This window comes from Anomaloglossus baeobatrachus, unplaced genomic scaffold (genome assembly GCF_048569485.1).
Source record: "Anomaloglossus baeobatrachus isolate aAnoBae1 unplaced genomic scaffold, aAnoBae1.hap1 Scaffold_4305, whole genome shotgun sequence".
NCBI classification, from domain to species: Eukaryota; Metazoa; Chordata; class Amphibia; order Anura; family Aromobatidae; genus Anomaloglossus; species Anomaloglossus baeobatrachus.
The window spans coordinates 19,231-31,272 of record NW_027443641.1 but is presented as its reverse complement, the minus strand read 5'-3'; the positions used below and the strand labels follow the sequence as shown (position 1 = coordinate 31,272).

Below are 12,042 nucleotides of genomic sequence, written 5' to 3'. Positions count from 1 at the left end.
TCGGCTCTTTCCTCTCCTAGTCGCGATGCTCTACCTGTCTCCACCCCTTGCTCTCGTAGTCGCGATGCTCTGCGTGTCTCGGACACTTGCTCTCCTAGTCGCGATGCTCTGCCTGTCTCCACCCCTTGCTCTCGTAGTCGCGATGCTCTGCTGTGCTTTCCCCTCACAGGACTGCCCCCGGCGGAGAGCGGTGGTTCTGAAGTTCTGCCTCCGGGGTGTGCGGATGTACGGTGCAGACGGAGAGGTAATGGCCGTGGCTGTTGTTTGCGCGGTCCCGGCTTCGGCTCAGCTGATAACCCGCCAGGTGCCTGTATTTTCCTCCAGACACTGCTGATGGCGCACGCTCTGCGGAGGATCCGGTACACCACCTGCCGGCTGGACCACAGCCAGTTTGCCTTTGTGTCACGTAACCCAGGATGCCACGAGAGCCGCCTGTTCTGCCACCTGTTTGTAGGCAGTGAGGCCCGCGAGGTACGGTGTGTGTCCGCTCCTGGAGCTCCCCCGTAGAGGCGAATTCTCCATGCTGTGCCTTGTTGTTCCCTCTGTCAGGCTCAGGTGCTGAACCTGCTGCTGTGCCGCAGCTTCCAGCTCCACTACCTGCGCACACATCCCGAGGCCGCAGCATTCAGCCATGAGGAGGTCAGCAGCGGTGCGGTGGTGAGGGAGGCACTGGCCTGCGGAGAGGTGTCGCAGAACGTCAACGCCCTGGTGTCCTTCAGGAGACTAATGGTGACTGCACAGGTGAAACATGGCAGCAACCAAGCAAGAGCCAACCTCTGCCCTCAGTATTGTGCCGCCACACTGCTGCGCTGCCACGTGTGGCCCTGAGGGCGGCGCTGTCCTCTAATGCATGATTCTGACATCTCCTCAGAACCAAGATCCAAACACGGTGCAGAGAAGCTCCTCCCCATATTGCTCCCCCACCCTGGTCCGCAAGAAGGCGATCCGCAGCAAAGGCCTTCACTCGGGGACGTATGGCGGCCCAAAGCCTCGCGAGAGTGGAGCAGAAGGTAAGCACCACCATCCCCGGGCCGAGAGTGGAGCAGAAGGTAAGCACCACCATGCCCGGGCCACAAGAGTGGAGCAGAAGGTAAGCACCACCATCCCCGGGCTGCGAGAGTGGAGGAGAAGGTAAGCACCGCCATCCCCGGGCCGCGAGAGTGGAGCAGAAGGTAAGCACCACCATGCCCGGGCCGCGAGAGAGGACGATATCGGCAGCTGTGAGGCACACAGAGAATCCAAATCTGTTCCCCATCTTAGAGGTGGTCAGTGATGGTGATGAGCCCCCCGCAGTGATGGTGATGAGCCCCCCGCAGTGGTGGTGATGAGTCCCCCGCAGTGGTGGTGATGAGCCCCCCGCAGTGGTGGTGATGAGCCCCCCGCAGTGATGGTGATGAGTCCCCCGCAGTGGTGGTGATGAGCCCCCCGCAGTGGTGGTGATGAGCCCCCCGCAGTGGTGGTGATGAGCCCCCCGCAGTGGTGGGGTTTCCAGCCCCCCGCAGTGGTGGTGATGAGCCCCCTGCAGTGGTGGTGATGAGCCCCCCGCAGTGGTGGTGATGAGCCCCCCGCAGTGGTGGGGTTTCCAGCCCCCCGCAGTGGTGGTGATGAGCCCCCTGCAGTGGTGGTGATGAGCCCCCCGCAGTGGTGGGGTTTCCAGCCCCCCGCAGTGGTGGGGTCTCCAGCCCCCCGAGCCACCACATTAGTCTGTTTGCATCTCTCTTAGGCAGAGCCGGCTCCGAGGTGATGGAGCTGCCCGAGACGCTGGAGGTGCTGCTGGATGCGGTGTGGTTCTGCGCTGGAGTCCTCAGGTACCGGAGATGTTGGCAGGGGCTGCTGTCACACCCGGGCTATGCTAGTGAAGCAATACTTGGGGGCCCCGCTGGAGCAGTTGTATGGGGGCCCCTGAGGAACATTAAACATGGGTTGATTTTCTTTAGGGATAAAGCCATGGCCCTTCTGGCGGAGGACCGTATGGGGGCGTTCCTGCTGCTGCCGGACGTGGAGCGCGCGGGGCAGCTGACCCTGTACCTGCGCACACAATGTGGGCTGATTCCGTACAAGGTGCACTACACGCCGCAGCACAAGTATTATTTTGAGGTACCTGGCGCTGATTGTCTGCAGATCTCCATCCATGGGGCGGACGGTGACGTGAACGCTCGCACTCGTGAATGCTCGCACTCTCTCCTCAGCATCTCCCGCAGGATTTCTCCAGCCTCGCAGACCTGGTGGCCCATCACTCCGGCACAGACCGCAGCCTGTTCTTCCAGTTGGCGCAGGGTCGGGTGAATCCATGCTATGAAGCACAAGATGTGAAAAATGCTCAACACCACAGCACCATGGAGCCGAGCCCAGAAGAGCCTGCCAAGACCGAGGAGCAGCCCGACGTGGCCCCGGAGCCGGAACAGACCATATATCACATCTAACAGGGCCCACAGGAGTGGCAGAACTTACTGCCCCAACAAAGGGCGTCCTGACACCGGAGCCATAGGAAGGAGCATGGGACGTGACACTATCTGAAGGTGTAGGCTTCTAGACCAATGGGGGAAGCGGAGTGATAGGCGCCACTGCCAGGACAGCCACACAAGACATAGGACCTGCGGACAAGCCCTTTTAGAGGAGGGGTCTCTGCAGGCACACACGGGGTAGTGCAGATAACAATGGAGCTCCAGCCACCTAGGGTCGGATGAGGGATGGTTGCACTGCTAACGTCAGCCATACATGTCAGATAACCACTGACCCGCACCCATCGCCCCATGCTCTACTGACACCTGAGACATAGTGAGAGGAGACGTGCTGCCCCTATGTATATAGAAGCCATAGTCACTCCACTAATCTCCATCACTCCTGTTCTCAAGGACATGTGACCACTGCAGCCAATCACTGACTGTGACAGCATCTACCATGAAATTTAGTCATTAACCGTGCAGGAGCGACTACTCTCCAGTCCCACAGTACATGGAGCCATCACAGGTACCGGGGGCGGAGGAGAGAAAGCAGCGTGTCGTGTAGATCAGTCCTTGGGGGCGGAGGAGAGAAAGCAGCGTGTCGTGTAGATCCGTCCTCGGGGGCGGAGGAGAGAAAGCAGCGTGTCGTGTAGATCAGTCCTTGGGGGCGGAGGAGAGAAGGCAGCGTGTTGTGTCCATCCGTCCTCGGGGGCGGAGGAGAGAAAGCAGCGTGTCGTGTCCATCCGTCCTCGGGGGCGGAGGAGAGAAGGCAGCATGTCGTGTAGATCAGTCCTCGGGGGCGGAGGAGAGAAGGCAGCATGTCGTGTAGATCAGTCCTCGGGGGCGGAGGAGAGAAGGCAGCGTGTCGTGTCCATCCGTCCTCGGGGGCGGAGGAGAGAAGGCAGCATGTCATGTAGATCCGTCCTCGGGGGCGGAGGAGAGAAGGCAGCATGTGTGTCCTTCCGTCCTCGGGGGCGAAGGAGAGAAGGCAGCGTGTCGTGTAGATCAGTCCTCGGGGGCGGAGGAGAGAAGGCAGCGTATCGTGTCCATCCGTCCTCGGGGGCGGAGGAGAGAAGGCAGCGTGTCGTGTCCATCCGTCCTCGGGGGCGGAGGAGAGAAAGCAGCGTGTCGTGTAGATCAGTCCTCGGGGGCGGATGAGAGAAGGCAGCATGTCGTGTAGATCCATCCTCAGGGGCGGAGGAGAAAAGGCAGCGTGTTGTGTCCATCCGTCCTCGGGGGCGGAGAGCAGGCAGTGTGTCGTGTCCATTTTCGGCGGCGGAGGAGAGAAGGCAGCGTGTCGTGTCCATCCGTCCTCTGAGGCAGAGGAGAGAAGGCAGCGTGTCGTGTCCATCCGTCCTCGGGGGCGGAGGAGAGAAGGCAGCATGTCGTGTAGATTCATCCTCAGGGGCGGAGGAGAGAAGGCAGCGTGTCATGTAGATCCGTCCTCCGGGTGGAGGAGAGCAGGCAGCGTGTCGTGTCCATCCGTCCTCGGGGGCGGAGAGCAGGCAGCGTGTCGTGTCCGTTTTCGGCGGCGGAGGAGAGCAGGCAGTGTGTCGTGTCCATCCGTCCTCTGAGGCGGAGGAGAGAAGGCAGCATGTTGTGTCCATCTGTCCTCGGGGGCGGAGGAGAGAAAGCAGCGTGTCGTGTAGATCAGTCCTCGGGGGCGGAGGAGAGAAGGCAGCATGTCGTGTAGATCCATCCTCAGGGGCGGAGGAGAGAAGGCAGCGTGTTGTGTCCATCCGTCCTCGGGGGCGGAGGAGAGAAAGCAGCGTGTCGTGTAGATCAGTCCTCGGGGGCGGAGGAGAGCAGGCAGTGTGTCGTGTCCATCCGTCCTCTGATGCAGAGGAGAGAAGGCAGCGTGTCGTGTCCATCCGTCCTCGGGGGCGGAGGAGAGAAGGCAGCGTGTCATATCCATCCATCCTTGGGGGCGGAGGAGAGAAGGCAGCGTGTCGTGTCCATCCGTCCTCGGGGGCGGAGGAGAGAAGGCAGCATGTCGTGTAGATCCATCCTCAGGGGCGGAGGAGAGAAGGCAGCGTGTCATGTAGATCCGTCCTCCGGGTGGAGGAGAGCAGGCAGCGTGTCGTGTCCATCCGTCCTCGGGGGCGGAGAGCAGGCAGCGTGTTGTGTCCGTTTTCGGCGGCGGAGGAGAGCAGGCTGTGTGTCGTGTCCATCCGTCCTTTGAGGCGGAGGAGAGAAGGCAGCGTGTCGTGTCCATCCGTCCTCGGGGGCGGAGGAGAGAAGGCAGCATGTCGTGTAGATCCATCCTCAGGGGCGGAGGAGAGAAGGCAGCGTGTCATGTAGATCCGTCCTCGGGGGCGGAGGAGAAAAGGCAGAGTGTTGTGTCCATCCGTCCTCGGGGGCGGAGGAGAGGAGGCAGCGTGTTGTGTCCATCCGTCCTCGGGGGCGGAGGAGAGAAGGCAGCGTGTTGTGTCCATCCGTCCTCGGGGGCGGAGGAGAGAAAGCAGAGTGCCGTGTAGATCAGTCCTCGGGGGAGGAGGAGAGAAAGCAGCGTGTTGTGTCCATCCGTCCTCGGGGGCGGAGGAGAGAAAGCAGAGTGCCGTGTAGATCAGTCCTCGGGGGTGGAGGAGAGAAAGCAGCGTGTTGTGTCCATCCGTCCTCGGGGGCGGAGGAGAGAAAGCAGAGTGTCGTGTAGATCAGTCCTCGGGGGAGGAGGAGAGAAAGCAGCGTGTTGTGTCCATCCGTCCTCGAGGGCGGAGAGCAGGCAGCGTGTCGTGTCCGTTTTCGGCGGTGAAGCAGAGCAGGCAGTGTGTCGTGTCCATCCGTCCTCTGAGGCGGAGGAGAGAAGGCAGCGTGTCGTGACCATCCGTCCTCGGGGGCGGAGGAGAGAAGGCAGCGTGTCATATCCATCCATGCTCGGGGGCGGAGGAGAGAAAGCAGCGTGTCATATCCATATCCATCCATCCTCGGGGGTGGAGGAGAGCAGGCAGCGTGTCGTGTCCATCCTCAGGGGCAGGATATGGAGGATAGAGACGGCGCCTTGTGGGCAGCGAGGCCTTCATGTCAGGTTTCCGTTGTTGAGACACGGGGCTCAGTGGGTGCTCTCGTCCACTAAAGCCCGCCGCCTTTAGAAAGACAGCGTGACTCAGGGCTCATCCCAACTGAACGCAAGCCTCCTTAACCGTGGGCGGAACACTACTCAGACAACACAGGGTGAGGGAACCACAATAATTAGACTTTATTGGATCCCCAAACAATTAACGGCACATAACACATAACCAGCAACACACACAAATGTAACAGGCAACAGAGTCTCACCCTTCCGCTGGCTCACCAGCGATTAGACTGTCCGTGCTTCCAGGGCTACTTACTTCAATCCAGCAGCACCCCGCTTTCGGCGGGCACCCACCGAGAATGGAATAATGCCAGATTTAGGAAGCTGTGTGAGGTCTGCAAAGTCTGTAGCCAGGTGACTGAACTGTCCCAACCTGAGGGTCCTCCTTAAGTAGTCTCTGGTATGATGATGTGATATGATCCTGGCAGCCAGAGTCGAAATCCCTAGACTGTGGATATGGTCTCCAATCGGAATCAAAGTCCCTAGATTGAAGCCATGTAGCCAAGTGACCCTCTAGTCGGAGCCAAAGTCCCTAGACCGAGTCCACAGGGCATCCTGGTTCTGATCCCCTAGCCAGCTCCTAAGAGCTTAGACTGGATCATGCAGCATCCATCAACAACTGGTGATTTAAGGAAGTCCCTTTTTATAGCCATAGCCTTTCCTTTGGATATACAGTGCCCTTATCGGATTGGTTGTACAAGGTTGCTTCTCTTATTGGATGAATTTCAAGCTGCATGGATAATGTTCATTTAAATGATGTGCATAGAAAGACTGAGGCTATCTACATGAAGTCTGCAAGTCACAGACTAGACAATGGCTACTAAGGTAATTTACATTAGATTAGCAATACATAACTACATTACAATGATTGCTCAGAGGGGCCTGGCAGAAACAATAGTTTAGCAAACATGAGGTAGCACACAGAAGAACAATACGTCTGTCTAATGTATGAAATTTAACCCACGACACACATTGAAAAAGTCTGTGTTGTCACATCCGTCATTGCAGCCACCCCGTTTAATGTATGCAGCACCTTCTGGTTTCATTTATTGCAGTTAATAAATATCATTTTAAGCGGCGTCATCTCCTTTTCTGCACTTTATCCCTTTGATATCAGGCAGCAGAAAGGTTGTAGATCCATTTAGGTTCACAACAACGTTCTCTGTCTCACCTCATCGGCTGAACACAAGTCTATCAGTGTCATCTACATTATGTAGAAGACACTAGTCCACAAATCCCTACAAATGCGTTTGTGCTGGAACCACAAATCTCATGTAGACATGGCTGACATGACGCAGGGCTTCTTCTGTCTGGACAATCCATCTGCATTTTGTGGTTGGCTCCATCTTGTACATTGTATGGTGGAGTTGTAGGGTTGAAGGACCAAGCTCAATTTCACATCCTCTTTCACGTAAACTGTTTCCTGCACCCACAAATCGGCATTGTAGATCTCCCACATCATTTCCTAGGAGAATATCTGCAGCCGCTCATCACCCCAACCACACATTGCTTGACCCCAAAGCCAAAGTCCAGATCTAACAGTTGCTTTTGGGATATTCCTCCTTTGTCCTCCAGCCAATTCAATAACAATCCCTGGTCCATGATGTATCGCCTCTGGCCGAACCACCCGGGGATCAGCTATTGTGAGACATGCCCCAGAGTCACAACATCCAATGACTCTCCGTCCATCCAGCGCAACCTCCTGTAAGTGCTTACTCTGATGGTAAGAACTTGTGGCCGTGTCCCGTACCCCATAAACCCCTAGTGGTCGACCATGGGTGTCTGACTCATTAGGTAAGTCAGCTTGAAGGGTTGAGAACTCTACCCCCATTGTATTTGGCGGGTGGCTTTGATGCAGGGTCATTCCTCACTCGAGCAGCAGGGCAGTTGCGCAGATGGCCAAGCTGACCACATTGATGACATCTGCGCTGAGTCGCACTCCTTCCAATTTGCATTCTGGGGCAGGAAGTAAGAGAACCCGGGGACTATTGAGGTGCAAGTGCCAGAGGTGGTGGTTGTCTTGGAGAACGACTGCACTGTATTGCTGGGCATGTGGCCTGCAGGTGGCCAGGCTGCCCACAACCATGACATCTGAACTCTACTGCTTTCCATCCTTGTCACAATCCAGATAATATGGTAGGAACAACTGGAGGCACATTCACATGGGTATCAACATGAGATAATGACCTAGGGGGGTGGGGAACACCGAGGACTGAAGGATAAGTGACCTCCAGTGTTGGGGTGCTGGTAGTCCTCTCTCCATCCACCAACATACTCTTCCACTGAGGCTTTATAGTGAGCACCTCATCAGCTGGAGCGGCAGCTTGTTCCATGTCGCTGGTTTCCGCTCATTCTCTGATCTCGGGAGGGAGGTGGGTTTGATAAGGAACTGCTCATTTAGAATGACCTGTAGGACCATACTGTTCCAGGATGGTTTCTTTAATTTCCTCATACTTGCAACTCCACCCAGGCTCCATAGCTCGATCGATACGCCTCTGCAGCTCCACCGAGGGCCCATAGCTCGATACGTCTCCGCAGCTCCACCGAAGGCCTATAGCTCGATGTGCCTCAGCAGCTCCACCGAGGATCCATAGCTCGATACGTCTCTGCAGCTCCACCGAGGGTCCATAGCTCGATATGCCTCTGCAGCTCCACCGAGGCCCATAGCTCGATACGTCTCTGCAGCTCCACCGAGGGTCCATAGCTCGATATGCCTCTGCAGCTCCACCGAGGGTCCATAGCTCGATGTGCCTCTGCAGCTCCACCGAGGGTCCATAGCTCGATGTGCCTCAGCAGCTCCACCGAGGGTCCATAGCTCGATACGTCTCTGCAGCTCCACCGAGGGTCCATAGCTCGATATGCCTCTGCAGCTCCACCGAGGGTCCATAGCTCGATGTGCCTCTGCAGCTCCACCGAGGGTCCATAGCTCGATGTGCCACAGCAGCTCCACCGAGGATCCATAGCTCGATACGTCTCTGCAGCTCCACCGAGGGTCCATAGCTCGATACGCCTCTGCAGCTCCACCGAAGGCCCATAGCTCGATACGTCTCTGCAGCTCCACCGAAGGCCTATAGCTCGATGTGCCTCAGCAGCTCCACCGAGGGTCCATAGCTCGATACGCCTCTGCAGCTCCACCGAAGGCCCATAGCTCGATACGTCTCTGCAGCTCCACCGAAGGCCTATAGCTCGATGTGCCTCAGCAGCTCCACCGAGGCTCCATAGCTCGATGCGCCTCTGCAGCTTCACCCAGGCTCCATAGCTCGATACGCCTCTGCAGCTTCACCCAGGCTCCATAGCTCGATACGCCTCTGCAGCTCCACCCAGGCTCCATAGCTCGATACGCCTCTGCAGCTCCACCCAGGCGCAATAGCTCGATACGCCTCTGCAGCTCCACCGAGGGCCCATAGCTCGATATGCCTCTGCAGCTCCACCGAGGGCCCATAGCTCGATACGCCTCTGCAGCTCCACCGAGGGCCCATAGCTCGGTGTCCATGGAGGCCTTATTACATTACAGTCCACAAAAACAGACAGGGGGTGACACTCTGTTACTTCCCTCACTAATGGCTGAAGGAGGCACCACATCTGGAATGGTCTGGTACAAGGTGAGCGATAGGTGCAGGGACCAGGGGCTGACACACGACCAGTGTATACAGAGGGTGGGGGACGGACGGCTCCTGCACCATGCACTCCACCATTGTGTCAGCCACTGAGAAGTACCAGGCAAGAGGTGGCCAGGGATCGGTATCAGCGGTTCTTAATTTTGCTGATGAACACTGGAGACAACTCATTTATCAGCAAATGCCCCCATATTGCCACCACATATAGTGCCGCCCCATGTGGGGAGACACCAGCGTATTCTCCGTATGACAAAGCGGTGGGGACCTCACAATGGCGCCATCAGACAGCAGGGGCCGGGCTATGTGGCCCCCGCCTGTGGAACCCAGGGGACCCCGCACCGTTTCTTCTATGGTGTAAAACAACTTAAATGTTGAGAATTCTCGATCTCATCGATGAACAGGAAAAAAAATGGAAGATTAGCTGAAGAAGCCGCGAGAAAGAGGGGACGACAAATCATCAAGTGGTATAAATGATAGAACTGTACGACAGCCCCCGCCGACTGGGGAACAAGGAGGATAGCGGGGATCATGGGGAAGACGAGGGTCCTGAGGAAGGCGGGGGGCCCAGAGGAAGGCGAGGGTCCTGGGGAAGGCGGGGGCCTGGAGGATGGCGAGGGTCATGGGGAAGGCGGGGGGCCCAGAGGATGGTGAGGGTCCTGGGGAAGGCGGGGGCCCAGAGGATGGCGAGGGCCCAGAGGAAGGCGAGGGTCCTGGGGAAGGCGGGTGGCCCAGAGGATGGTGAGGGTCCTGGGGAAGGCGGGGGGCCCAGAGGATGGCGAGGGTCCTGGGGAAGGCGAGGGTCCTGGGGAAGGCGGGGGGCCCGGAGGATGGCGAGGGTCATGGGGAAGGCGAGGGTCATAGGGAAGGCGGGGGGCCTGGAGGATGGCAAGGGTCATGGGGAAGGCAGGGGGCCCGGAGAAAGGAGAGGGTCCTGGGGAAGGCGGGGGCCTGGAGGATGGCGAGGGTCATGGGGAAGGCGGGGGGCCCAGAGAAAGGAGAGGGTCCTGGGGAAGGCGGGGGCCTGGAGGATGGCGAGGGTCATGGGGAAGGCGGGGGGCCCGGAGGAAGGCGAGGGTCCTGGGAAAGGCGAGGGTCATAGGGAAGGCGGGGGGCCTGGAGGATGGCAAGGGTCATGGGGAAGGCAGGGGGCCCAGAGAAAGGCAAGGGTCCTGGGGAAGGCGAGGGTCCTGGGGAAGGCGAGGGTCCTGGGGAAGGCGGGGGGCCCAGAGGAAGGAGAGGGTCCTGGGGAAGGCGGGGAGCCCAGAGGAAGGAGAGGGTCCTGGGGAAGGCGGGGGCCCGGAGGATGGCGAGGGTCATGGGGAAGGCGGGGGGCCCGGAGGATGGCGAGGGTCCTGGGGAAGGCGGGGGGCCCAGAGGAAGGAGAGGATCCTGGGGAAGGCGGGGGCCAAGAGGAAAGCGAGGGTCCTGGGGAAGGAGAGGGTCCTGGGGAAGGCGAGGGGCCCAGAGGAAGGCGAGGGTCCTGGAGAAGGCGGGGGGCCCAGAGGAAGGCGAGGGGTCCTGGGGAAAACGGGGGGCCCAGAGAAAGGCGAGGGTCCTGGGGAAGGCGGGGGGCCTGGAGGATGGCGAGGGTCCTGGGGAAGGCGGGGGGCCCAGAGAAAGGCAAGGGTCCTGGGGAAGGCGAGGGTCCTGGGGAAGGCGAGGGTCCTGGGGAAGGCGAGGGGCCCAGAGAAAGGCGAGGGTCCTGGGGAAGGCGAGGGTCATGGGGAAGGCGGGGAGCCCAGAGGAAGGCAAGGGTCCTGGGGAAGGCGAGGGTCCTGGGGAAGGCGAGGGTGATGGGGAAGGCGGGGGGCCCAGAGGAAGGCGAGGGTCCTGGGGAAGGCGAGGGTCATGGGGAAGGCGGGGAGCCCAGAGGAAGGCAAGGGTCCTGGGGAAGGCGAGGGTCCTGGGGAAGGCGAGGGTGATGGGGAAGGCGGGGGGCCCAGAGGAAGGCGAGGGTCATAGGGAAGGCGGGGGGCCTGGAGGATGGCAAGGGTCATGGGGAAGGCAGGGGGCCCAGAGAAAGGCGAGGGTCCTGGGGAAGGCGAGGGTCATGGGGAAGGCGGGGAGCCCAGAGGAAGGCAAGGGTCCTGGGGAAGGCGAGGGTCCTGGGGAAGGCGAGGGTGATGGGGAAGGCGGGGGGCCCAGAGGAAGGCGAGGGTCATAGGGAAGGCGGGGGGCCTGGAGGATGGCAAGGGTCATGGGGAAGGCAGGGGGCCCAGAGAAAGGCAAGGGTCCTGGGGAAGGCGAGGGTCCTGGGGAAGGCGAGGGTCCTGGGAAGGCGGGGGGCCCAGAGGAAGGAGAGGGTCGTGGGGAAGGCGGGGAGCCCAGAGGAAGGCGAGGGTCCTGGGGAAGGCGGGGGGCCCAGAGGAAGGAGAGGGTCCTGGGGAAGGCGGGGGCCCGGAGGATGGCGAGGGTCATGGGGAAGGCGGGGGCCCGGAGGATGGCGAGGGTCCTGGGGAAGGCGGGGGGGCCAAGAGGAAAGCGAGGGGTCCTGGGGAAGGAGAGGGTCCTGGGGAAGGCGAGGGGCCCAGAGGAAGGCGAGGGTCCTGGAGAAGGCGGGGGGCCCAGAGGAAGGCGAGGGTCCTGGGGAAAACGGGGGGCCCAGAGAAAGGCGAGGGTCCTGGGGAAGGCGGGGGGCCCAGAGAAAGGCAAGGGTCCTGGGGAAGGCGAGGGTCATGGGGAAGGCGGGGAGCCCAGAGGAAGGCAAGGGTCCTGGGGAAGGCGAGGGTCCTGGGGAAGGCGGGGGGCCCAGAGAAAGGCGAGGGTCCTGGGGAAGGCGAGGGTCATGGGGAAGGCGGGGAGCCCAGAGGAAGGCAAGGGTCCTGGGGAAGGCGAGGGTGATGGGGAAGGCGAGGGTGATGGGGAAGGCGGGGGGCCCAGAGGAAGGCGAGGGTCCTGGGGAAGGCGA

At 60.1% G+C, this 12,042-nt stretch overlaps 1 protein-coding gene across 1 annotated transcript; it reads left to right on the top strand.

Annotated features, from left to right (window-relative positions):
• The first annotated feature begins 333 nt into the window (after window positions 1-333).
• On the top strand, window positions 334-2,424 carry LOC142279405 (SH2 domain-containing protein 5-like). Its single transcript, XM_075332683.1, has 6 exons — window positions 334-471; window positions 550-741; window positions 872-1,010; window positions 1,724-1,808; window positions 1,938-2,097; window positions 2,190-2,424. The coding sequence occupies exons 1-6, from the start codon at window positions 334-336 to the stop codon at window positions 2,421-2,423; spliced, it is 948 nt and encodes a 315-aa protein (XP_075188798.1). The 3' UTR covers window position 2,424.
• Window positions 2,425-12,042: the final 9,618 nt, after the last annotated feature.